Source organism: Dryobates pubescens, chromosome 30 (assembly GCF_014839835.1).
Source record: "Dryobates pubescens isolate bDryPub1 chromosome 30, bDryPub1.pri, whole genome shotgun sequence".
Taxonomy (NCBI): Eukaryota; Metazoa; Chordata; class Aves; order Piciformes; family Picidae; genus Dryobates; species Dryobates pubescens.
This window is the reverse complement of record NC_071641.1, coordinates 211,645-239,531: the sequence shown is the minus strand read 5'-3', so window position 1 is coordinate 239,531 and position 27,887 is coordinate 211,645. Positions and strand designations below refer to the sequence as shown.

Here is a 27,887-nt window from a genome sequence, read left to right as displayed (position 1 = left end):
CTTCTTAGTGGCTTTGGTTAAGAGACAGAAAAACTGCCGCTGGAAAGCATAGTACAAATGCAAAGATGTCTTTTAAAGGAACACTAACCTCTTGCTGTTGGAATACATCTGTGTATTTCCCCAAACCAAGTTTGCTGAACAGCTCAGGCAGATCAGACCCCTTAAACAAACTGTTCAGGTTACAGCCATTGCTTCCCATCAGTGAGGAAATGCAGTCCATGTAATTACTGCTACTGAGATAGTGTTCAGCTGAAAGGCAAGCAGCATACTTTTTAGTCACAGGATAGGGGTGCACAACTTTGTCACATCAACATTGTACTCGCATCTTTAACAAATTTCTAAATTGTTAGTGTTCAGAAATGCATTCTCTCGGTGGGAGAGAATGAACAGCATAAAACAAACTGAAAGTTCCAGGGTTTGTTTTCTATAGAAAACTGTTTGGGTAAACCTTCCAAGCATTAAAATCACATTGTGTGAACCTTGACATAAACACAAATCAGGAACTCATACAGGGGAAAGGGCTGTAAGACCTCACTGCTTTTCCTCCTCTTAAAGTTCTCTCCTCTTTTCTCTAGTATTTTAGAAAACTCTACTGCACACAAATGCAACCAATCCCTTTTTGGTCCTAGGTTGGGGAGAAAAGCACTTCAGAGCAATTCCTGGTAAAAGAACTACATAGTAGCCACATGATTTCACTGTTAGTTTAATATAAACAAACCTCAAATGCAAGAGTTTTACAAAAGACTAGAACTGGAAACATGGTCCCTGTACCATTTTAAATCACACTTCTACACTGATGCATATTTAAAAAGTTTCTAGGTGAAGTGCTTCAAACACTCAGGAAAACTCATCTGGCAATGCAATCCCTCTCCTCTGTGTGCATACCCACAGCATGTAACTACATAGTTCAAAATTGTTTTCCTCATGCTGCCTAAGACCAGGATTTCTGCAAACTGAGCTGTGGTGAGTCCTCCCCTCCTTTATTACAGACACAGGGAAGAGTAACAGTGAACGCATCAGACAGCTGCAGGGGGTAAAGCATACTTTTCCAGGCAAATAAGATTGTCCTAGAGACCTCTGCTACAGCCTTCACCATAGAAGGCAAATAGAATGTGCAAATCACCATTTTCTACAACTGGCTATGTGACACCTCTTATCTTTTGGGCACAAACTGGTTAGAAGCATTTGGGAACTGGTTTACAGAGTTTAGAGAATTGCTATCAACCGTAGCTCCAGTTTGGAAAACAGTAAGTGTTGAAAATGTTAACATGAAATTTTGAGGAAAGAAGCAACAACCAAGTTGATTCTTTTAGACTTTGAAAGGCGGTGCTCAATTTCTTCACTATTCAGACTAAAATAACACTAAAAGTACTCAGTCAAAAATTCAAGTATACCAACCATGAATATTTTCCAATTGAAACAATCCTTTCTTAGGATGTCCACTGCTACCTGTGTACTTAGATAATCTGGGATTAAAGTTTCATTCACCTTTATAAAAACTTCAACAAAAATAAAGGCTACCTGTAACATTTATTTCCCCATAATGCAATGAGCTGGTATGGGCCAGTATTCTCTGCCTTCAATTTGAACTCTTTCAAAAAGACATATAGTAAGTCACTAAAAAGACAGTTTCAAAGAGCTCAACTCAAGTAAATTTTTAATTTGCAAATTTTAAACATTGTTTAAAAAGTGATGACAAAATATGCAGTCTGTATCTATAGAAATTGGTGTTTAAAATCATGTGCTAGGCGTTGCCAAACATAGTCAGTGTCTTCTTTTATCACCATAAAGAGAATCATACTTTAAAACTGAGTATCTATACAGATTATGACTTCTCCACCAGTGAGCAAATGCACAGTAACAACCTGGCTGCTGTCGTCACATTGATAAGAGATTGGAATGATGGTAGTCTAGAAATAAGCTTTTATACAGGTCTGTTTTCAGTACACCTTAAGAAACCCCTGCTAAGACAGTAAATAGCTTTCATTAAGAGTATCATGCATTTAAAAAGTTTCCCTTTGGACCATTATTTGTATATAAGGTTGCACAATCTTGCATTGCTTTCACTTGAGGCCAGAGAACATCTAGAGAAAAATAAATACTGATTCCAGTGCTTATTTCTTAACTCAGATCTTAAGAAATTACCCACCTGATTTATTTTGTTTCCGTTTAGGGCTGCCAATAGAGGAGACAAATTCATTATGAGCTGTGGGTCCAAGCCCATTACGATCTCTCCAGTTATCAGATTCACTGCCACTTCCCAGGTGCTCCCGGCTGTTGGATCGTGAAAGAGACATTGATGAACCCTGCAAATCACAAAACAAAAGAAAATTTGGGCTGAAAACAGAAGTTTCATTGTGAACCAGATATTTTCTTTGAAGTGGCTCAGTTAAAGAATTTTAAAAAATACAAAGCTCATTTCTTAAAGTACTAATTATCAACTCTCATAACTGTGGTCAGAATGTTCAAAGATAAGGCAACAGTATTCCCTGAATGCAGCAGTTAACTATGGATTTGGCTGAGGATGTACCTATGAAAAGATGGGTATTACTGATACCACATACTTACATAAACTAAAAGTTGTGGAACCAAATGAACAATTTCATTCTGTACACCTGCAAAGCCCAATTGTAAAACATAACTCAGGAGGCAGCAATCTTTTCTACAATTTGGGAAAAGAGACACCACTGAGGGAAAAATGCAAATGCTCCTTGTCACTGGCAAAACTGAGTAGTGGTGAGCTATGATTAGTATGCCTTAATAGATGAAGAAAGACAATAATTGACTTCAGGTCTTACAGAAGAGCAGAAAGAGACAGGGCAGATGATACCAAGCTGAGTGGTGCAGTTAAGTGTGAGGGATGCCACCCAGAGGGACCTGGACAGGAGAATCTTGTGAGATTCAATAAGGCAAAGTGTGGAGTCCTGTACTGAGGTCTGGGCAGTCCTAGATATCAGTCCTGGCTGGGGCTGATGAAATCGAGAGCAGCCCTGGAGAAAAGAATTTGGGGGTGCTGGTGAATGAGAAGCTGGATATGAACCAACAGTGAGCACTTGCAGCCCAGAAGGCAAATGGTATCCTGGGCTGCATCAAGAAGTTTAAGCTTCTTTAAGCATATAGAAACTTCCAGAAAGCTACAGTAAAACTGATAAAGCAGTTGAGCTGAAAGTATTTTGATATTTGTCAAGAGAAACAACAGCATCATTCACCAGAAATAACCTTTCATTACTGTATAGTTTTCATACCTCGTACGTAGTGGTCATAGATGGCTTGTATGATACATGGTTCGCTCTTCTCAGTTCCTTGATAGTTTCTGCAGGCATAGATTTGGAGAACCCCAAACCACTCCATGTATTTGTTGGTGTTCTCACTTCCGTAACAACTGGCTTCTTTAACATTGCTGAAAAAAGACACACATCACTAAATCTCAGCCTTAGCAATGGTACCAAGATGATAATCCTGATGTCAGGTATGCTAACAGACTTCACTCACCAGACAGTCAAGTCTGAACACCTCCACTTGCTACACAGCTTGAATACCACCCCTCCTTGAGACAGTTAAACCCCACAGCCTGCAAGGAAGCCCAAAGACTCTCATCTGTTTTAGAAAGAGGGTTTTCTGGTTTCGTTTTGCTGTAGGTGTACGTGGTTTATTTTTCAACAGGGTCAAAGATATGGTTAAGTCCATTATCCATTCTGCAACTTAATTTATCCCTGAAATGAAGAGTAACTTCACTAATTGAACAAAGATGTTAAAGTTTAATTTGCCTCCAAATAAAACCAGTATTACAACTATGAGGCCTCATTTGCATCACACAGAGGGCATCCCATCTGCAAATTGTTTATACTGTATTTGATACTCTGTTGGTATTCAGAAATTTTTGGAACATGAAACCTAAACCACAAATGTTTCACTATCAGTTTAAGATTTGATTAAAAAAAACACAAACAAATTTTAAAACAAGCTTCAGTAGATCCTTTCAGATGCATGTTAAACTTTCCAGAAGTCACTGTTTATCCACATACCTTTGGTTGCTAGTAGCTTCTTCTGTTCATAGTCAAATGCCTAAAAGTTAAACAGGCAGAAGGTAGCTTAATGGCCATTCTAACTAAATGTCATTTTAGTAGTCAGCTCTTTGGAAAAACAAAGGTTTTGACAGTTGTCAGTGAGTATATCTAAAAGAAACCTGAACTACAGCATGTTAACTTGACTGTGGTCCAGTAGGAGCCACAAAGTGCTTAAAGATTTAAACAAACTATCTGATACCCATTTAAGTGAGGCTTCAGCAGCAGCCTTTACAAACTGTTTAGGCAGAAATTTTTTGTATTGAAATATTTTAAGGGCAGTTTCTTAATCATCAGTTACCAGAATTTAAAACATTCTTCCAGCACAAAAAGATAATATATATATTAGACAACAAATCTAGGTACCACAGGCATTTTTATTAATCTTTCAAATTGAGTTTGCCTCCATGCACCCTTCTTCTAAATGGAAAAGTTTGGAGAAAATTAAAACGGCAAACAAATTGGTATTTGTGCTACTTAGGGCAATGGAAGATTTGAAATTTACATATACCTGGTTAAGTAAGTTACATTCCTTTGAATTATGGATTAGCAAGTCTAACACACAAAGCTACCAAAAAAAGAAAAGTAGTGTTTAGCCTGAAGTATTAAATACACTGCTTAAAATAACCTGAGGAATAGCTAAGGGCTGCGAAACACTAACCTTAGTCTTGTCCCACTACTCCATGTTGACCTGTACTAAAAGCTGCTGCTACTACTACTTGGCAGTCAAAGGGGTCTCTTTACAAGAACGTGGAAGTTTATAGCATAGTAGTGAGCGGTAGTTAATGAAGTAGGAAGAGTATGTGAGAAAAAAAACCAGAAGAGAGTATGTCCAGATCCACACTTGTAAAGCAAAACCAACATAGTTTATTCCAGTAAATCCCCCTCTCTATGAGCCTGAAACAGTGCTGACACTACTCATGAAAAGCTGCAAGACATCTTCCATACAGATAATTCCATCTCCTCAAAGCAACACTTTTAAAATTATTTTTTTAACAGACAAATGATGCCTGTGTCAACCAATTTAGCTGTTCACTATTTATTGTTCAACGGAAGGATAAGGGCTTTGCTGTCTTCAAGACTTAGGTAATAACTCTTTCAACTGCTTTGTTGGGAAATGCTTTTACTCAGGTAAGTCATCCATGTAGCTGTCAGTGACTTTTTCATTCCATGGCAACTTCACTTTGCATTTATCAACGTTTGTGCTAGGTTTGGGGTCATTCAGGGAAACGTACCTGCATGTTTACATATGAAGGCTGTGGACCCAGACGTGCTCTTTCAGAGTTCTGCTGGGCAGCTGCTGCTCGCTCTGCTGCCCGCTCACTTCCAGGAGCCTTTTTATCGGCCATGGGACTTTCAGAAGCACTTAACTCTGCATCTGAGAGTAGCCTCTCTGTGGTACTGTGGGGGCAAAAATCAGGATTAACTGCAGCCCTTGTTTTCACATGCAGACTTTGATAATTGCAAAAAGGCAGTGTTGTTAACTGAGTTTTAACCTGTCTGGCAGCAAAATTCAAGAAATATAATTTTGGATCAGAGAACCACAGAATGGCAGGGGTTGGAAGGCACCTCTGGAAGTTATCTAATCCAACCCCCCTGTCAAGGTAGTAGTGTCTGGATCAGGTTGCAAAAAACCACATCCAGTCAGGTTTTGAATGTCTCCAGAGAAGGAGACTCAACCACCTCTCTGGGCAGCCTGTTATTAATAAGCATTGATAAGAACCCCTCCTAGTCTTCTCATTTCCAGGCTAAATAGCCCCAGGTCTTTCAGTCTCTCTTTGTATGTGACATGCTCTGGTCTCCTAATTGTCCTCATGGACCTCCGCTGGACTCTCTCTAGTACTTCACTGTCGTTCTTGAACTGGGGAGCCCAGAACTGATCACAATACTCCATCTTCCACCTCACAAGGGCAGATTAGAGGAGGAGAAGAACCTCCCATGACAAGATGACCACGCTATTCTTGATGCACCCCAGAAGCCTGTTGGCCTTATTGGCCATGAGGCCACATGGCTAGCTCACAGTGAGCTTGGCCACCAGCACACTCGGGTCCTTCTCTGCAGAGCTGCTTTCCAGCAGGTCAACCCCTGTCCTGTACTGGTGCAGGGGGTTATTCCTCCCCAGGTGCAGGACTCTACACTTGCTCTTGATGAACCTCATGATTTTCAGCTGTGCTCAACTCCCCAGCCTGTCCAAGTCCTGAGAAATGGCAGCACAGGCTTCTGGTGTGTCAGGCACTCCTCTCAGGTTTGTATCATCAGCAAACTTAATCCAAGCTGTTGATGAATATTTTGAACAATACTGGACTCACAGCTACCACGAGCCACAGCTCTCCAACTAGACGCTGCACCATTGATCACAACCCTCTGTGCTCTGTCAGTCAGCCAGTTCTCAACCCACTCATCTAACTCACACCTCCTGAGCTTACCTATGAGAATGTTATGGTAGATAGTGTCAAACATCACTTCTCTCCCCTCACCTACCTAGCTGGTCACATCATCACAGAAGCTATCAGATTGGTCACACATGATCTCCCCTTCATGAATCCATGCTGACTATTACTGATAATCATCTTTTCCACCATATTTAAGCCTTTTTTAGGCCAACTGTTCTAACACTGATAGTAGTAGGATAAAGACAGATGCATAATGGGGGCTAAGAAACATAACAGGGGTCCTACTTGCATTTAGAGCTTCAATAATTGAAGTCCTACATGCCAAGGCATGTCTTAATATAACCTTCTCTGTCTAAAAGTCTGCCACATTTCATTTCCATGTTAAGAGAGTACAAACTCTTACTTCAGAGCAAAGTCAGTGTTTGAGATGCTGTAGACTACCCAAGAAAAACATTCTAAGGAAACTGTGAGCACTACATCCTCAACAAAAGAACAAAACATACAAACAATCAACTGACAAACAACTGAGTCTGATTAGCAGGAATCCTTGGATTTATAAATTGTGGGAGCAAAAATAATGAAACACATATCACAGCTTTAACAGTGTAAATAAATGAGAGAAGAGAAAATACGCATCTAAAAGCAGTGATGATAAACTGTTCTGTAAAGGAACAGTGAAAACATTACTTATAAGAAGATAGGTCAAAACATTGTGTTAAGCACAAAACTTATGTTGCTAAGACATACGATGACTCAAAAGAGCCTATCCAACTGCTTGCTTACTAAAAAAAACAACCAACCAAACAAAAATGAACAACAAACACACGCGCGAATGCTTGCGACAAGTGTTTGAGAACATGCTGTTATGCCTTGAGTATTGTTCTTCTAAGAAAACAGCCTCAGGTACACACAATAGGAAAAACACTATCAGTTAGGAATTGTTCTCAAAGCACTCAAAGGGAAAAAAGAAAGTGCAATCCTCAGTGTTTTGTGGGAGGGAAAAGACATTTCTTTCTCCGTGGTTTTTTTTTTGCCCCCCTCCCCCCTCCCCCCTTTTTTTGTCTTTTCAAAGGAAAGCATGCAATGTTTGTAATTATCAGACAAACTGGGGAGAGTACACTACTGCCCAATGTGATTAAAAATCAAGCTGACTTCAAATTGGCTCTTTGAGCATTTTGACTGAAACATCCTTTTCCACCTACAAAAAAGAAAGTTTTTTGCACAGTGAAAGTTTCATTATTCTGCATTTGTACATTTAACTTACTGTAAGTGAGAGTTTTTGGTGCCTTGCAGTAATTCAACTGTTTGTCTCTTCACACAGGCCTGTTTGGAAGAGCTCATCATCTGCTTCAGATCACTGGTACTTGCTGAATGGGATGGACTTCTTGGCATGCCCACTTCCACGAAAGCATCATTGCAGCCTATGAGGCCAATAAAGAGAACAGTGAAACAAAATCCTCTGATGTCCTAGTGAACTTATCAAATGAATGACAACTACAGAACAAAATCTGCTCTTCCTCCTCACACAATTATTTCACATCTAGTTTCGACAAACCTTGTCAGGCGCTCAGATAACTTCTGCTAGTGTAAAAGCTCTCCTCTTAATGTTCAAATACCCGTAGAGTGTGTTTTTACAAATATTCATCACCTTAGCTGGGCAATGTACCTTTAACACAAATTAGCATTTCAAATGACTGCAACTCTTTCATTAAAGAGTATTGGCAGGGGCAACAAGGCCTTTATACATTTGCTCAACTCTGAAGTGAAACCATCTTTCCCTCCCGTCAAGGATGACAAGGAGAACAGCATAACTGAAATGCTGTTGTAAAACATGCAAATGCATTTGGCAGTGTCATCTAGCTATTATCTACACAATTTCTGCAATAACCTTTTCAAAGGTACTGATTCATTCCTTACATTAAGATACAAAATTAGTATTTTGTTTAAACAGGCAGATTGTTTTAAGCAATGAAGTTAAGCTGCTGTAAAACATAGTAAAGTGTTCTTTAGGTTTAGGTTATTTCCCTCTGCTCTTAGGGAATAAATAAGATGTTATATGCACATTTACATTGACTTCGGGTGTCAACAGAACAGCTCGGATACTACTTCTATTTACTTTCTTTGACATCAAATCTGGGAGATGGAGCAAGACATGGATGCAAAACCAATGCACAGCCACTATTTTATGAACTGCATACAGGCTGCACAAACACTATTAGGCAAAAAGAATAAAACATCAAATCTTACCTTCTGCATTATTTGACTTGGCAGCTACTTGTTCTGTGGCACCATGAGTGCTTGTTTGTCTTACTGGATCACTGTGGTTTGTGCTCAACACATTTTCTCCCAGTGATGTGGCAGACAGGGCAGCATACTTGATATTTGAGGTCTGAAATTATCATAAAAAAACAAACACTGAAGGAATTGTTATGCTTAAGGAAATACTGAAAGAATTTCCCTTTCCTATCTCCGCAGGAACACAAGAAATTCATTCCTGCCACAGGAAGACTAAGTTCGAATGTTCCGGTTTTCAATCTTGAAGTCGTATTTCAAAAGCACCACTGTTCTACTTCTAAACTTAGCAGCCTTAAGAATCTACTAATACAGGCAGTTTTCTCTTCCAGCTTTTCTTAATAGAGGTCTAATACAAACAGATCTCCAGAGATAATGTCTCTTACCTTTACATGACCATTTAAAGAAGGTGAGCCTTTTTTACTCTCTGATGGCATGCCATTAATGTGGACTTCCACAGGAGTCAGGCCTGGTGGTGGTGATGGAGTGTTTTGACTGTAGTTAGGTACCCCAGACAACAGAATACTAGTTAAAGTTGCTTGGGCAGTGGATGGTATCATCAGGTGTGGAATAGCAGAAAAACCTGCAACAAAATTTAGTTAAATAAAAAAACTTGAAGGGAACATGACCTCCTCATGCATTATGGTACTTGACTAAGTCCTCCCCCTTCATGTAACGTGGATACATCACTAAACAAGTTTCCCATGCCAAAACTTTACCTAACTTTGCTTTATCTAACCATTACTTTGTAGGTTAACATAGCTGTCCATATAAATGAGATTAAAACACTAAATGCAACAATGTAAGTTTCCATTAAGTTATAACTTAAATCCAGATACTCATCTGTTTTAAGACAAAATTAAGAATAAAGAATGAATCATTCCAGCCTTTTCAGTTGTCATTCTAATCACTTAGTGTTGCACAGTACATTTAATTCACATTTAACTTCTACCAACCTGTGGCATTTGTGTTAGCAAGAGATGTTGCCCATAACGTGGGACTAGGTGTGCCTGAACTTGGACTCTGCAAAGGACTCACAGAGCTATTAAGGGCATTCAACAGAGAGTTTGGAGCAGTTGAGGTGTTGACTGACAGGGCTGTTGGACCTAAAAGGCCTGGGAAAAAAAACAACAAAAAACCTTAATTGAATATTTAGCTAGGACAAAGAAAACAACTTCACAAAAGTATTAATTAAAACCAACCAACACCTCACTAAGTTGTGCCAGCATAGATTTCACCAACAATTTTAACATTAAACCTGCTGTTAATTTGATGCATAGAGTACATTAAGAACATGCTTGTTCTTAAATAGGGAATCCAGTATTCAGGAAGAATTGGAGCATCTTTTATGTCTTTCCACTGGTCTCTACTGCCGTAATAACAAGATTCTCTTCTCTCCATTTATTAGGTGATAGAATGAGAGGAAATCACCTGACATGTGCCAGAGGAGGTTTAGGTTGGACACTAGGAAGTATTTCTTTACTGGAAGAGTGATCACGCATTTGAACAGGCTGCCCAGGGAGCTGATGGTGTCACCATCCCTGGAGATGTTCAGGAAATGTGTGGATATGGCACCTAGGAACATGGTTTAGTGGCCATACCTGTGGTGGGTCGACAGTTGAACTAGACTATCTTGGAAGTCTTTTCCAACCCAAACAAGCCTCATCCCACTATCCTCTCTACTCCTTCTGTCAGGTTTTTACCCAAAGAATCAGTACTTGTGAGACAAGAAAGCAACTGTACTACAAAACCTTACTTTCATTTCAGACATGGATCTTTTTCTCAGAAGCTTATTTGAATGAACTACTACTTTCACACCAGGAACTAGTCAAATTTGTTTATGCACCTTCAATACTGACTGCAAGTCATTCCCCAAATACATTGCTTGTTCTTAATAAAGCATTCCCTCAAAACAGTTCTTCATGCAAAAGCATTCACAGGGTACTATACTCTAAAGAGGTAAAAAAAAAAATCCAGCCCTATCCCAAAGCACAGACATGACCAGAATGGTAATGAAAGCAGCACTAAAAATCAATCACACGGCACAATTACTTGGCCCCAAGCGACCGCCAATAAAGCGTAGAACTATGCAGCACTCCCGGGGAGGATGACGGTTACATGAGAATTCTGGCAAGATCTGTCACCAAGTTCTTCTGGGATTTTTTTGGTTTTCTAAACATTTCTGATAATAAGTTATTTGCAAAACTTGAAAATAAAATGGGTGCTTCCAGTTTGGTCTGTGTGATGCTTCTGTGAAATTACACGACGACAGAAGGCTTACGCATTTCTGTCCTAAATTCAATATTGTGAAATAATCTGTAAACTAGTACCATGTGCTCAGTTAAAGTGAGATAGAGCCAGAATGGAAATGTGGTATTAGCTACGTTAGCTTCCACGGTACTGTTGACAGGCTTAAGTACCTAAGTTCAGGACAACATTGTCAAAAAAAGAAGTTTCATTTGAAGAAGATCCTTCTGAAAGTTGCAAAGCTAATATCCTACTTCTCCTGAGGGTTGCAACTATATGATCTTTAGGTCTCTTCCAACCCAAACCATTCTGTGAATCTATAAACCTGTGCTTCCCTCCCTTTCAGCTCAATGGTTTATGAGCTTCTGGGAGTTTTTTTGCAGAGATCAGTCACACACCTGTTTATAGGAGTTTTAGAGGAAGTTTGATAACAACAAGCCCTTAAAAAATCTCTAATGCTTTAACACAATTCTTTATGCAAAATACATCTAGTCCTTTTTTCCCTGGTATGAATTGATTAAGTTGGAAACAAGTATGTACCAAACTCCAAAGATAAATATATATAATAGAAAGAAATGCATACCAAGCCCAGTGAGTCCTAGTCCTGCTGAGGACAAGATATCCAAACCAGAACAAGAGAGACCAACAGGGCACGAGACAGGAGAGGAAATCGACGCTATGGCCACTCCACTACTTTCAAGTCCTAAGAGACATTTCCTTGCCTCGTACATGTTTAAGGCATTTCGTTCAACACTTTTTACAATCACCGACTGCACAGCAAAACAGGCAAAAAAGGAAAATCAATGAGTAACACAGCTACATAATGTGGATCTGCAACACACAGCTCTTATTAATATGGCATCATAGTTATCAGCAACCTATCAGAGTAAGACAGCTGGAAGTCTGTCAGCAGCTATTCAAACTCAGTAGCCTTGATAATAAGTTCAGGGATTTTGTATGCACTTTAGAATAATGAAAGACCCTTCTAAGAAAAATAACTACTGCTGTACCTAGATTGCTATTTGGTATATATGACTTAGGGACTCGCCAATAAATAAGCAAAGCCAAGGTCCTCAGCAGCTTCCCGCCACAGAAGTTGTAATAAGAGTATTTACTCCAAGGCTGTTAGTTGAAGCCTGGTGTATGTATTTTGATCATGTTTATTTGTGATTGTGTACTTTCCTATGGACCATGGAAGATGATGTGTCAGAAAAGCTCAACTCTTTCAAAAACACTTTCAAAGAACTGCAGGACATGACTGGTGAGGCTGCACCTTGAATCCTGGGTTCAGATTTGTGTACCTCACTCCAAGAAGGACATAGAGATGGCTAGAGCAGGTCCAGGGAGGGGAAACAAAACTGGTGAAGGGTCTAGAGCACAAGTCTTGTGAGAAACAGCTGAGGGGAACTGGGGTTAAGCCCACAGAAAAGGAGGCTGAGAGGAGACCTCTTCATTCTACAACCCCCTGAAAGGAAGTTGGACCTCGATGAGGGTTGGTCTCTTCTCCCACATAGCAAGTGACAGGACAAGAGAAAACTGCCTCAAGTTGCATCAAGGGAGGATTAGGCTGAACATTAGGAAAAATGCCTTTACTGAAAGGGCTGCCAAACCCCAGACCAGGCTGCCCAGGCCAGTGGTAGAGTCCCCATCCATGGAGTGATGTGGTGCTGAGGGACATGGAGTAGCAGCAGACTTGGTAGTGTTGGATTGACAATAGGACTCTCTGATCTTAAAGGGCTTTTCCAGCCTGAACAATTCTATGAGAAAAATCTAGAAGTGAATCAGTAATTAAAACTTTATCTGCTCTATTATCTGAGATCTATACCTCAACATGGACCAAAAAAAAAATCATATTAAATTTAGCTATTAAATTCACAGCTGCCTGAGGAAAAAAATTAACAAAAGCCTGGAAAAATAAACTTTAAAAGAAAAGATATTTATTTCTTGTATACTTTGACTTGATTTTATGTATTCCTACACTGAGAACCTTCTTTATTTACACAATGGCATGCTCATTTAATATTTTGCAATCTTTGCCATGGCATTATATACAACACTGATAACTGTGGGAGTTGCCAACCCATAATGGCCTGATTATTTTACAATGAACATCTCCCACTGTAAGTATTTTGTAATTCCATTTCTTGTGGTTCTTTTCAACATCTTGTGTAGAATAAAGCCAGAATGTACTCAGTCTTTTGTTTTGTTTAGTTCTGATTGCTAAGAAACACTACAGTTCTGTGGGGAACCTGCAATTTAAGACTAATCACTTCAAAAACAAAAAGTAGTTCTAAGTCAGATATAATTTGTCTTATTGATTTATCAGTATATTGCACACAAAAGCTAATCACTGTACTGCCAAATATTTAATGAAAGCCCAACTGCATTAAATGAGAGTTAAGTGTTGCAACACTTAAACTGATACTTCAAGCAGAAAATACACATGCCTTTTACAAGTTTATGATCCATTAAGTTAAGAAGGAGAAGCAGACATGTCAACTCATCAGCTCTGAACAGCTGTCATGAAAGCTTTGAAATAATGCATTAGCTTTTCACCAACCTTGCTTGGTTGCTTTGGCTTTGGCTTAATGCTTATGAAGACATCTAACTGCTCCATTAGCTGTGTTATGAACTGTGGTTCTACTTCAATTTCTTCCTTCATATCAAACATGAGCACAAGAGGAAGGCAACCCTAAAAAGATAAGACACAAAACTTTAAGACTTACAATCCACTCTTTTCCTATGCAAGTGTGAGCAATAAATTGAAATGCAGAGACTGTAACACACTGTGATACAGTAAGTTCAGATAAAAACAGTAATGATGAAATTGAAAGTAAAGCCATTTCCTTGCATGCAAAAATAGAGCTGTATCTTTCCACCCTGGCATTCTGTACCAACAGCTTGGCAGCATAAGGGTGAAATGATTTGTTGACTATTTTACATTCCACCAGCATGTACACACCCTGCATTGGCTACTTTCTCAGAATCAGAGGTGTCCAGAGGATTCAAATACAGAAACCACTATTACCCATTACATCAGAACAAAATCTTGTCATGAACTGATAGCAGGACCCTAAAAATACTCCAATGGCTCATGCTAAACTGTGTTTCAGATAAGGAAACAGCTCTGAAAAAGACTGTGTGTAAGCAGCACTGCCTAAGTTTTAACTTTATGCCTTTCTCTTCCCCTGTCCTAGATCAGCTACATAAGTATTTTCCAGTGATATGGATGGCATCACTGTAACACTTGAAACACTGAAACTTAGTTTAAAAAGTGCCCCTAAAAAAGGTGCAAACCCAAGAAATGACAGAAACCTCAATGGTCACAGGATACCTAAAAATTATTAGGCCGCAGCCTCTATTTTTGTTGTGTTTTAAGAGAAGTCAGTGAAAACAAATCCTAATTTTTTATGATTTTAAATTTTAAACAGTAAGATACATTTGCTTCAGAGCAAAAAGCAAATTAGTGTATTTATTGTTCAGAAGACTAGTTAATTTCATTTTATTTTTAAATAGCACTTCTCAACAGTTCAGCTACAGAGTACTTGTAATCCTACGTTAAACTAACTTAAGGAAAATTAAAGCAAGGCATCTTAAATATGAATAGTAAACCTTCCTCTCTAAGACTAACTACCATTTAACCCATAAATACATTCAGAATGAGCACATTTTCTATAATCTGGCTTTTTTTTCCTTTTCCAAGGAAGCTTCACTGAAAGTATCATAGAATGACTTAGGTTGGAAAGGACCTTAGTGATCATTTACTCCAACATCCCCATGATGGGCAGGGATGCCTCTCCACTAGATTTTGCTGCTCAAGTCCTCATCCAGCTGGTACTTACCATGAGATATTGCCTGGCAAGACAGACAGACTCAATTGTGCCCTGGAGGTAGACAGTGGATTTCTTCTGTGGGTTGCTAGGGTCAGGGAAGTGGATCTGAGCACCAGTCCTCTGCATGATATGTTTGATGTTACTGCCATTTCGACCCATCATAAAGAGATGATGCTGTGCTGCAATGTCAAGCTGTGCGCTCACAGGGATTGCAGAGGCCAGGCTCCCAGCTAGGTGCTCTAAAAGCATGGCTGTTCCTTCCTGGGAGAGAGAAATGAGAGGATCTGGTGAAGCAGTGCTCACAGGCACACAACACAACATTTCAGACTGTTTTGGGTCATGGATCCTGCATTAAAGATGAATTTGTTCCAAAAGCTGATTTGTTAAAGTTAACAGACTAAACCCTACCAACAAGTCCCATTTTGTGGCCAACACAGTGTTTAATTCTCATTCTAAAAGGCAGCGAGACAATGGCAAATGGTTTGGTCCCAACAGACCTTCTCTGTGCTCACACAGAATGCCTTAGCTTGGAAAGGACCTTAGAGATCATCTGCTCCAACCTCCCCACCATGGGCAGGGACGCTTCTCAACTAGACTCAGATGCTCAAGGCGTCACCCAACCTGGCCTTCAACACCCTCTGGGGAGGAGGCATCCACAATTTCCCTGAGCAGCCTATTCCAGACTCTCACCATCCTCAACCTGAAGAACTTCTTCCTAAGATCCAGTCTAATCCTACTCTCCTACTCTGCCTCAGCTTAAAACCATTCCCCCTTGTCCTATTGCTAGATACCCTTATGAACAGGATGTCTTCCAATTTTGGCCTAAGATGTTCTCCCCAGCCTGAGATACACCCATCTGAAACCACATCAATCAGTCATACTGCCAGTGCTTAACAAGGAAACTTTTTTATTTTATGAAGATAAATAGGCTCATAGCAGTTCCTTTACTTCATATCTCCCAGTTCTGGTTTTGCAAGACCAGTTTTATTGACTTCAAGGGGAGTTTTCAAGGGTACATATTTGAGTGCACACTGAAAAAAAAAATCAAAGCATGATGAAGTCACTGAAAAGAAGTTTGTGGGGTTTTTCTGGAAGGTATAAGTGAAAGGTAGGAGGTGGTTTGTTTTAATCAATAATAGGTAAGATAAGCATAATACCTCAAAATTGCTGGAAACAAACAAGTGTGAAAGAGATTAAAAAAACCCAACAACACACCACCACCACAACACCACACAAAGTTTAGCATAAATAATGCTAAATCCTAAACTTAAAAATACATAGAGAATAGACCTACATCTCACCTAAACCAGCTAAAAACAATCTCAAACAAACAAATCAAAGGATCATAGAATGGTTTGGGTTGGAAGGGATCTCCAAGGGTCATCAAGTCCAACCCCACCTCAGGAACATCATCCACTAGGATCAGGCTGCTCAGAGTTACATCTAGCCTGATCTCAACTACCTTCCTGAGCAACCTGTTGTAGCGTTCCACCACCCTCATGGTAAAGAATGTCTTCCTAACATCCAGTCTAAATATACTCTTTTCTCATTTCAAACCACTCCAGGCCTTTGTAGACAGTCCCTCTGCAGTCTTCCTTTAGGCCCCCTTCACATACTGGAAGGCCACTATTAGGTCTCCTTGCAGCCCTCTCTTCTCCAGGCTGAACAACCCCAGCTTCCTGTCTTGGTCCGGAGAGGGAAAGAGACTCAGTTCTTTTGAATATTCCCATGTTGTGAAATGAGAGGCACAAACGAGGCCAAAACATCAACAGCTAGACTATTTATTACATAAATAAAGTGGTTGGATCGGAAGGGGAGAGAGAGAAAAAATAGAGAGAGAGAAGAGGAATTCTATTACCACACCCCTCACCCCCCGCCCAAGACAGTTTGAGTCTGTGGAGGAAAGGTGCTGCAGGAGATATTGGGTCTGTAGAGAAAGGGTGCTGAGGCTTTGGCTGGAGAAGAGATGTGGTCCTCTGAGCAGCTTCTTCAGCTCCACGAGTTGCAGCAGGCGGATCTTAGGACACGGAGAGAGGGTTCAGTCTGCTTCTTCCAGGCTCCATGGCCTCTTTTCTTCGGAGCAGCATTGTCCCGGGCTTTTCCATCTCTCGCGCTTTCTTTCTCAGCGGCATTGTCCTTCTCCCGCGTTTTCCTTCATCTCTGTTTTTCTTCTTCTGAGCCAGTAGTTGCTCAAGTCTTTTATACAGTTTTAGTCCTTAGGTATGTGTCCAAGTATTGTCCCTCAGGAAATCAGGGGCCAGGAAATCATCCTTAGGCAGGTATCCAGGTATCGTTCCCCAGGAAATCTTTCTGTGTACTGTGTTTGGGCAGGGGTCTGGATGGAGGGGAGAGGCCTCTGCCTCCTCCTTCTCCATCTTCCTGCTCACACACTCATTGAACCTCAGGAAACAGGTGGTGAATCCATTGTCTCACCATCCTCCCTTTCCAGGGTACTTGATGGGTGGAGATTATCTTGTTTTATGCATATTCCCAAAGGTGGCTTCGGTCCATGGTTGTGAGGCCAGCTGTGGTCCAGTGAGCAATGTTATCTTTGCACCTTCCAAGAGTCATTCCAGTGGCTCTGCCCAACACATATCAGCTATTGTCTGGGCAAGCAGCAAGTGATCATCTTTGTTGAGTCACACCAGGAGAGACAAGCTTTTAGTCTCTCACACTTCCTCAGCCTGTTGTCACAGGAGGGGTGTTCCAGGCACCTCCTAATTTTTGTGGCCTTCCTCTGGATCCGCTCTACCAGGTCTATGTCATTCCTGCACTGAGGGCTTGAGAGCTGGACACAGTACTGCAGTTGAGGTCTTACCAGATCAGAGTAAATCTTTAGGCTTCAAAAAGTGATTATACAACACGTACAGAAGACGCAGGATGCAACAGTAGCTAAAAACTGTTATCTAAATTATGCACACATTTATGACCCGCAGAAGCCTACTGAAGAGGAGAGCTTACCTTCACAGCACTAGTGTTATTTTGTGAGCCTCTGACAATGACTGTAGCACCATACATTCGAGAACGTTGTTTAAAGGAAACAGAAATACTGTATGTCTGACATATATGCTGAATTGTGGGAGAATGAGGATCTGGGATTGGTTGGAGGATTCCAGCAATAGGCAATTCAAACACCAGTACCAATGGAAGCAGCTCCTATAAGAACACATAACAGTAAATACTGAAAACCAAAATCATACTCACCAAATAATTTTATTACTAGTCAGTAATGATTAAGCTAACATAAATCCTCTGCCCAGGATTCATTGATAAAACTACTACCACATCCTGGGTTGGGAAAAGGCATTGATTTTTCACAAGAGACTTTGTTCTGCCTAGTGTTTGGTGGTTTATCATTGCTTTTAGGATTTTCCCCCCAGAACAGCAGGACCTTTTGCAACTAAGTACCCACAATAAAGCCAGGTACTCTCCATACTAATGTGCATAAACTACTTCCATGCATAGCCACATGCAGGTCAGTATTTGTAAAACTTCCTGGAGAAGTCTCTTTTCTGACACTGATTAATTGGAGCTCTGAAATCAGTGACAAAGCTACATAAACATCAGCTTCTCTCATGACAGTCAATAGAATAGAAGACAATAAACCAGGTTGAAAGCGACCTTCCAGATCATCCCATCCAATCCATCATCCAACACTATCTAATCAACTAAACCATGGCACCAAGCACCCCATCAAGTCTCCTCCTAAACACCACCAATGATGGCAACTCCACCACCTCCCCCAGGCAGCCCATTCCAATGGGCACTCTCTGTGAAGAATTTCTTCCTAACATCCAGTCTAAGCCTCCCCTAGCACAGCTTGAGACTGTGGTGTCTTGTTCTGGTGCTGGTTGCCTGGGAGAAGAGACCAGCCCCCACCTGGCTACACCCTCCCTTCAGGTAGTTGTAGAGAGCAAGAAGGTCTCCCCTGAGCCTCCTCTTCTCCAGGCTAAGCAAAAAGACCAAGGCTGTGTAAGTGGCATACCTGACTACAATAATTAAGAACAAAGGTTTCAGAATATATTAATTATGCCAGAATATATATATAACAAATCAAAACTAGAAGGCAAAGACAGGAAACTTCTGTGAGTTTTGAATGGCACTGAATTCTACCAAATGGCTTACACAAATTAAACAAGAAAATGGTTAAAAAGGCAGCAATTGCCTTTCCTAAGTCACAGATTGACACAGATGCCCAAGCTACTATAGGCCATCTGTGGAGGATATATTAAGGTGCAAACTGCTCCATACTGTGTTTAAAAATTCATCTTGCTTATATTTTAGACTTGGTTCTCAAGGTTCAGCTTTGGCCAGAATGAGAACCACTGTTTTTATAATGCCTTTCCATTTTATTCACATGAACATGCATATTTGGTCCTATATTTCTACTGTCATAAAATAGAGCCAGACAACCCCAGGGTTCTCAAAACTGTACTTCACACTCCCCCCACCCCACCCTTTCACAGGTGGCTTCAAGGGAACACTGTAATTAAACAGTTTATTACCCGAATTCTAACTCTTGCAGACTCTACTCCAGCTGGCTGTCCGGCAATAGACACCTGGAAGAGCAAGAATATAGAAAACATAGCATCACATATTCAATGATGCATTGGAAAAGTTATTCAGACACCTGGGTTCTCTTTTTAAAATTAAAAAAAATTAATAATTTAAAAAAAACAAACACACACCCCAAAACCCAACTCAGATTTCAATTTCAGACCTGGTGACAACCTAACTGTTCTCTAAACAGCAGCTAAAAACCTATAATCAGTGTAAAAAAAATTAATCAATTATGGGATCATAGACTACATAGTCATTAGCAAACAGAGAAAGACAAAACAACATATGAAATTATTACTGCATACATGTGCTCAGTGTGAGCACAGAAACCAACCACAGCAGGTTTTCTTGAACTGTATTTTGCTTAGCAGCCACTGGGATGCACAAGAAGGAATTCTTAATGCAGTGATGAAAGACTTGAAAGTGAACAAACATTCTGGTAATATTAACATTACAGAGGCTCCAGAATTCAGGTTTATTGTTGGTTAATAAAGTTCATTTTGCTAGCTATTCACCAAGTTTAGCTTTCAACTAAGTTACACTATAAGCTAAAAGAAAAAAATGAATCATAGTATGGCTTAGGTTGTAAGGGACCTTAGAGATCATCTACTTAACCTCCCCACCACGGGCAGGGACACCTCAACTAGACTTGGCTTCTCAAGGCCTCATCCAGCCTGGCTTTCAACACCTCCAGGGAGGAGGCATCCACAAACTCTCTGGGCAACCTATTACAGAATCCCACCACCCTTGTGCTGAAGAGCTGCTTCCTAAGATCCAGTCTAAACCTACTTTCCCTCAGCTTAAAACCATTCCTCCTTGTCCTGTCTGTAGACATACTTAGGAAAAGTTCCTCTCCAGCCTTCCTACAGGATCCCTTCAAGTACTGGAAAGCAGCTCTAAGGTCTCCCTGCAGTTTTCTCTTCTCTAAGCTGAACACCCTCAGCTCCCTCAGCCCATCCTTGTAGCAGAGGTGTTTCAGCTCTCAGATCACCTCTGTGGCCTTTGGACTTGCTCCAATACCTCTCTGTCCTTATAGTGGGGACACCAGACCTAGATGCAGTCTTCAAGGTGGGTTCTCACAAGAGCAGAGTAAAGGGACCTGCTGGCCACACTCCTCCTGATGCAGCCCAGGATATGATTTGCCTTCTGGGCTGCAGGAGCACACGGCCTGCTCATGTTGACCTTGTCATCAAAAAATACACTCAAGTCTCCTTCTTCAGAGCTACTCTTGACCCACTCTGGACCTAGCCTGGATTTGTGACAGGGACTGGCCTGACCCAGACGCAGAACCTTGCTAAATAAAATCAGGTGTTGAAGAGGAAAAACAAACAACAACAACAAAATATTACAGAAGCAGTGCTTTTCATACTACTACTCCACCACTCACACTAAGTTGTTGACTTCTGTATGCTCAAAATAATTTTATAGTTTCAAAATGTTAAAGTGATTCATGAGCCATTTCAAATTGTTTCCATCTGGTTTTGAAGATTTGCTCACTTAAGAAGTCCCATGCTTTCCACAGAGTGTAAACACAAAATTCTATTTCCCTGAACATGAACTCACTGTCCCCAAAAACCCCAAAGTGATGAAAGAACTTTAGCAATGTTATACTCGCAGGAATTACAGTATAAATGAATGCTCTATTAAACAATACTTACTTGATTGCTTTTCTCTGCTTGATTATTCCTATTCGAGTCTGGAAAATGGATATGGCATCCTGTTTCCTCCATCACTTTTTTAATATTATTGCCACCTTTACCTATCACATGAGAATGTTCCGTATGTGAAACATCCATCTTCAAGGTTACTCGATTGCTCTGGAAATCAAGCACACATGATTAGATTTGTTCACAGCATAACCTGAGTATTTTGGAGTAATCCAAGTTCAAGAATGACATTCAGAATTGTATTTCCAAAATAGTTTTGCTGTCTTAACCTCTACTCAAATAAGATGTTTTGAATGTTTCTCTATTTAGAGAATTAAAAAGTTGGTGTACAACTGTGCAGAAGCCCCAAAATAATTGCTATTGGATAGAAAGAAAATCTCATGAGCACATGAGACTCCTGTCCAAAATATAGACCTTCCATAAATTCTAGCAATCATAGAATGTCTTAAGTTGGAAGGGACATTTGAGATCATCCATTCCAACCTCTCTACTATGGGCAGGGACACCTCTCAACTAGACTTGGCTATTCAAGGCCTCTTCCAGCCCAGCCTTCAACACCCCCAGGAAGGAGACATCCACACCCTCCCTGGGCAGTGTATTCCAGAGTCTCATCACCCTTGTACTGAAGAACTTCTTCCTGAAATGCAGTCTAATCCTACTCTCACTCAGTTTAAAACCACTTCCCCTTGTCCTGTCACTAGACACTCTTACGAAAAGTCCTTCTCCAGCTTTCTTGTAGGATCCCTTCAGGTACTGTAAGGCAGCACTATGGTCTCCCTGGAGTCTTGTCTTCTCCAGGCTGAGCAACCCCCAGCTCCCTTAGTCTATCCTCACAGTCTTAACGTTTCAAAGTATAAGAATGAAGTAAGAGTTCAAAATAGAACTGCATGAATGTTCCTAAAATTCAATTCCAAACAGAAACAAAATTTTAGTTCCATTGAAGTGGCTGCATAATCTCCCTGTTTCCAGGGAAGCTGGTTTTTCAGATGTTAAAGTAAAACAAAACCCCCAATCCAAGAAACAAACCATGTCTGTTTTTAGCCATAGGGCTGGATTTCTATATGGTTTAATTCTGGGGAGATTTGCTAAAGCAAGTATTTTCTTGTAGCACGTCTAAATATGCCCAAAATACCAACATCCAGAAGAAATGTACTGGAGACTTCTTTAAAGCATTCATAAATGCCTTCAGTTTAAATGAGCCCACCTAAAGAGATCAATTTCCCAACGAAATTAAGGATTAAGGTGACATTTTAAATAATCACTTACTTTTGTGTCCAAGACAGACATGATTTTCTCTTTTGCTTCTTTAACATTTTCTTTTTTTCCAGAGACTTTAATATGGGGATCTATAAAGAAATAAGAACTTGTAGGAAAAATAAACAAAACCTGTCATCACTGTTTAAATAAAACTGAACCCACTTTAACAAACTCTACCACCAACCTTTGAGATCCACCTAAAAACCTAATGTATTGTTCCATCCCTTCAATCCCACAATCAGAATAAACAGATGAGTTTATTAAGTGTGATAACCAACTGAAAACAAATAGAAATCAAATGTCAAATGTGTATTATGGATCAATTCCATAGCTAAGCCAACACGTCTCAAATATAACAAGAGGACAACTGGCAGCCTTACTGAAACAGACAATGTAAAAGAAAAACTTCCAAACTCAAACACACTATCCAGCTCGTTATATCTAATTAGCCTCTAGAACTATCCTTCACAGTTTGAACCTGGCAGTAACAGTGCCTCCACCAGAAGTTCTCTGATTGAAGTTATTACATGAAATTTACGTAACACTTTTTATAATCAAACCTCTAAAATGTCAAGCATATAAAGTAAGAGTTGCCACTAAGCCAGAAGGAACACCATATCATAACAGTTTTTACCCAGTAAGATCTAAAATACTGATTCCACAGCACAGTTCAGCTTGCATTATAATTTTTAGACCATTGTCTTTAAACAGTAGAAGGAGTTGTGCTGAATCACCAGGCACAGTTCTGCATCCTGTATATAGACTTGGTCAGAAAGTACAGAACTCACTTTGGAACTAAATCAAATATCAATTATTTAAGTGTAAAAAGGACACTTTAGATAGTTTAGCAGCACCATCTGGTGTCCAGAAGCATAAAGTGCCACGATGTGAAACTACTGTCAAAATACCCATTTAATTCAAACGAACAACAACAAAAATAGACCTCCAACTACTAGCCAACATTTCTAAGTATTAGAAACAAGGATCTTATTTTGCAGGTGATGCCTATTTCTCTTTCCCCAGTTCTTGAGCACTCTGCCCTTTTGCAGTGTTTTTTGTCCTCTGATGAAATTAACTATTCTCAAAAAAATACACATTCTGAATCATTTTCTGGCTAATGAATTAATCTAATTTATTATGCTAGACAGATGTGCTCAACTTACAGTATATAAAGATATTCTCAATGGCAAGACAACACAGATGTAACACAACATATGCACCTTTCCCATTATCTCAGTGACTGAAATCACTTCACTACTGAAGAATTGCCAAACAATACAATTTTAGATTGTAAAGCTGTTGTACTCAACTGAAAATTGAAACTGTTTAAGCCATGCCTGGATACTGTTTTCATTCCAACAGTAAAAAAACCCCTCATTTTTACTGCTGAAGTTCTGAGCACATTCAGCTGGGGATACAGAAATGCTGAAGGATTCCTTGCCAATTTTTATGAAAGTCAAGAAAAACGCAGCATTTTGAATTCTGAGAAACAGATACTTTTTTTTTTTGAAAGTGGAAAAACTGTAGTCACAAAACCATGGCATGAGCATAGAATTTAGGAGCTCCAAAAATCTGCTGCTTCAGCCTTTTCACAATGGAGCAAAGTAGGAACAAAATAAAACAACAGAAAAACCCCAAATAGTCTTAAGGGCAATTTTTCTTTTCTAAGTTGACAGTAAGCCATGTGATTGTAATGTGTTTAAGCTGTGTGAATATTTGAAGTGCATGTTGCAGGCAGAAACTCCCAGAAGCAGATTCTAGCAGACTATGTGTGCTCCAAGTGCTCTTCACAGACGAGGAAAAACACAAAACCAGACCACCACCACCACTTTGGGGTTGATTTTCACATCCTTGTAAACATTGTGCTTCGATACCTATTTGGTTACCAGTATGAAAAATATCTGAAATCAAGCTTGGTAGCAAAGATTAATACCATTCTCTAATACTATTGGTTTAGCCGTTGGTGGAAAAACACTTCAGAGTACCTATTTTAAACACTCCATCTGATTTGGATTCCTCTTGTTGATACTGACATCTTCAACAAGAAACCCCCAAACAAACAACAAAATCTTGTACTCCTACAATTAACCTTTGTTCTTTTTACAGATAAAAAAATCTCAGTTGATTGCTTAAAACAACAAAAGCAAAGAAGAATCAACCAAGCAAAAAAGAATTCATTGATGTCAGTGACAGCTCCAAGATATATTAGTAAAATGAAAGTGGTCTTCAGTGTCCTCTCCTTCCTTGATTTCTCAGGAACACTCTGGCTGGTAATATATATGAAGCTCATTTTAAGTTAACACAATTCTTCCTTTGAGACTTGCACACTTTCCTTCAGGAAGCACAATTTAGATATGACATCCATGTGAAAATTTCGCATGAGAGAAGTTACTTGCAGCTAATAGATTTTGAATGCTTTGAACTGGCTTTGTAGGACCTGGAAGTATACTGAAATTATGAGTGATCTGCAGGAAAACAATCAGGTAGCCAAGTAATACTGAATCAACAACCAGACCGCCTCAGGAATTGATTAAAAAACAAAGCAGAGGCAATTAGATGACACAATTTGATTTTCTGCATATTACAGACCCTTAAATGTCTTAACTATAACTCTCTATGGAATTGATTGGCTTGCTTGTATTGTTGTTGTTCTGGAAAAGTGGAAAGTTTTGTGCTCTAATGGTTGATCAGTTTCAACCTCACAGATTTGTGTTTGGTTTCTGACACTGGTGTTCACTGGTTCTTGCTCTAACTTCCCTGTTACCTCCCAAGATTAAAGAATCCGTACTGTACAAGAGCATCGTCTTCCATTACAAGTCTACATATGCTAATCAAATCACCAACTCTTTTTCTGAGCCCAACCCCAGCTAAATAATTTCTTTTCTAAGTAAAGGACATTGTTTCTGTTTTAAACACTACACCACGAACAGACTTAACAAGAGATAATCAATAGGAAAGTTTTTCCCAAACTTGTTGCAAGGCCAGTGCAGATTTGTCTGCACTTGACCTCAAATGACTGCTAAACAGAGAAGACCTGTGACTGATGGAACCTGCATTTACCTTCAGCTTTCTGGTTAATCAGAACTATTTTGTGGAAACGTCCAAAACTGAATGGCAGCTGAAAGTTGTTTTCAGGAGTAGGAATGAAATCACTACATAAGGTCTTTGTGCATCAATCCGTGGGAGTAATTAAAACAGTTGACTTTGGATTTCTGAATGTTTTCTGAAACTGTTGCCACCAGTAAGGAGCCAAATACATTAAAAATGGTTCCAGACAATTTGTTACTTTCCAGAACCAAAATCTTAGAGTGTTCAGTACTTGCATATGCCAAGTGATGTCTCTTCACTATTGTATTTACATTAGAGAAGGCTCAATATATCTTTTCTTCCCCCCTGTCACCTATTTTTCAGGTGCAACAATTTATTCCACGGATTAACAGTCACATTTCTTTACATTAGAAAAAAATTACTACCTTGACTTAGTACTATGACATGGTGACTAAAGCTCTACCTTTAATGTTTGAAATACCTACTGGGTGCAACTGTAGCAATTAATCTTCAAAGTCCAAAACAAGATAAATGGCACTCTTCAAAGTGTGAAAAAGATTGTTAGGCATAAAGGTACAGAAAGTGTAATGTATTTATACTACTGCGAGCACTGAGAAATATAAAGTTAGCCCCCAGTCAGTGTCTGGGCTGACCTAAATTGACCACAGCACCTGTACAAAGCCTTAAATGGATGCACTAAACACAACCAACTGATATCCACACAAATCGTGCTTGCTGCAACTGGGGCCGTAACAGGGTCATTTTTATCCAGGTGGCAACTAGACTGAACACCATACTTCACCCCTGAGGAACACTGTGCTTGCAGTCTACTTTTACTGTGGGGAGGGGATGGGGGAGGGGAGCATAAGTAAATAAATATCCCATTTCCCCACCTTCCCCCTCCCACAATCCCTTCTTTTTTATTTTTAGTAAGCTTTTGAATATAACTGGAAGTATATTTCAAATAAAATTAGAGTTAGAGCACAGAACAGTTGACTACAATAAATGAAGAAATAAGACACCGATGCTTCAAAGGCTTCATCAGAAGTCTGTGTGCCAAAAACATATCCTGCTCTAATACTTTAAATACAAGTGTGGTATCAGAAACAGGAAATTTTCACTTATGACTAGTGTCCTGCAAAATATAGTGTCATTCTAGAGCAATCTATCTTTTAATCAATTGTGATGGGCAGTATCTTTTTCCTGAAGAATTGAAAAGCTAAATTTAATTTGCACAAGGTATAGGAACAGATTTCTTCTCCTTATTCCACCCTCTTCTCTAGAATGGGGGAATATTTACATAAAATAAAAAGCTAAAGTTACACAACAGAACATGCTGGAAGTTTTCCCTCAACAGTCTTCTCTTGGCCAGACTCCTGCCTTCAAGTGGTCATTTATTTCTCCTATCCTCAAATTCCTCACTCCACACTTGGGCTTGGTTTCTACCTCCTCTGTCTTTGTTCACAGCTATACCAGGGACCCTCCAGCTTTTTCAGCTACTATTGTGTGCAACATGTCAGTAAACAAAAGAAAAGTCCTCCAAGCAAAAACGTTTGTGCAAGTGCAAATGCATCCACACTAACTTTTGCCAGACAAGAAGTATTTCAAATAATTAAGCCATTTAACTGCACAGGCCTCTCTCAGAATTCAGACATTACATTTAATGTCTGGGCAAGCTCTTCAGACCACAGCTATGTATCTAACTTGTTTACAGGATGAACAGACTAAAGTTACAGAAACACCATCACTAACAATCATTAGACAACTGGGCAACACCAGAGTGACAGTCATTCTTAGTAAGTAGCTGACTGGGATCTGAATAGCCTAGGAGTATTACTGAGCCATTCAAAGGAAAAGAAGTCAAGAAACCAACTATTTTTGTCAACAAGTTATGACAATATCTGTGCCCAAATTACTAGCTAAAACACACTGAGGTACATAAGAAGTTAAAATAAAAGAGGGTCATTAGAATAGAATAGACCAGACCAGGTTGGAAGAGACCCTCAAGATCATCGTGTCCAACCTATCATCCAACACCACCTAATCAACCAAACCATGCAACTAAGCATAAGAACGTAATAAGTTAAAATATAAGAAGCTAAAATAAAAGAGAAAGTTGGTATGTTCAGATGGAGTACAGCCTACAATATAGTGAATTCATCAAAAAGTTCAAGTAGGATTTCCCATCAACATAGAATAAAAGTAATTGAATAGGTATTTAAGGCTTTAAAATATAGTAGGAAATACTGTGTGTACAGTTGTTAGACTGTATATTCACAGAGCAAACTAAGATGGATCGAGGACAGCCAAAACCACTTGAAATAGGCTCAACCAATTCCCATGGAGAAGAAATACCAAGGCTAAAAGCATGCAGCAAATGCTCATGATTAAGGGCATATGCAAAGTAATTAGATCGAATAAGAGGAAATTTATCACTTGGACGCTTGTTGCTGGTTGGCTTACCAGTTGAAAAGAATTCTTACCCTCTCTCCAATTCACCTCTGTGAACCTAACCTCCCTGTATCT

At 39.6% G+C, this 27,887-nt stretch overlaps 1 protein-coding gene across 1 annotated transcript in view; it reads right to left on the bottom strand.

The window, feature by feature from the left end:
• The window catches only part of BICC1 (BicC family RNA binding protein 1), a 102,580-nt gene that overhangs the window by 7,433 nt on the left and 67,260 nt on the right, over nucleotides 1-27,887 (bottom strand). Inside the window, exons 4-19 of the mRNA XM_054174737.1 lie at nucleotides 22,323-22,402; nucleotides 21,048-21,206; nucleotides 19,335-19,388; nucleotides 17,791-17,985; nucleotides 14,839-15,090; nucleotides 13,557-13,688; nucleotides 11,580-11,766; nucleotides 9,706-9,864; nucleotides 9,136-9,332; nucleotides 8,705-8,846; nucleotides 7,722-7,878; nucleotides 5,300-5,465; nucleotides 4,026-4,065; nucleotides 3,246-3,400; nucleotides 2,150-2,306; nucleotides 89-249 (exon numbers count right to left, since the gene is read on the bottom strand). Of these exons, the coding sequence (XP_054030712.1) occupies nucleotides 89-249; nucleotides 2,150-2,306; nucleotides 3,246-3,400; nucleotides 4,026-4,065; nucleotides 5,300-5,465; nucleotides 7,722-7,878; nucleotides 8,705-8,846; nucleotides 9,136-9,332; nucleotides 9,706-9,864; nucleotides 11,580-11,766; nucleotides 13,557-13,688; nucleotides 14,839-15,090; nucleotides 17,791-17,985; nucleotides 19,335-19,388; nucleotides 21,048-21,206; nucleotides 22,323-22,402 (2,393 nt within the window). The remainder of the gene's footprint in view (nucleotides 1-88; nucleotides 250-2,149; nucleotides 2,307-3,245; nucleotides 3,401-4,025; nucleotides 4,066-5,299; nucleotides 5,466-7,721; nucleotides 7,879-8,704; nucleotides 8,847-9,135; nucleotides 9,333-9,705; nucleotides 9,865-11,579; nucleotides 11,767-13,556; nucleotides 13,689-14,838; nucleotides 15,091-17,790; nucleotides 17,986-19,334; nucleotides 19,389-21,047; nucleotides 21,207-22,322; nucleotides 22,403-27,887) is intronic.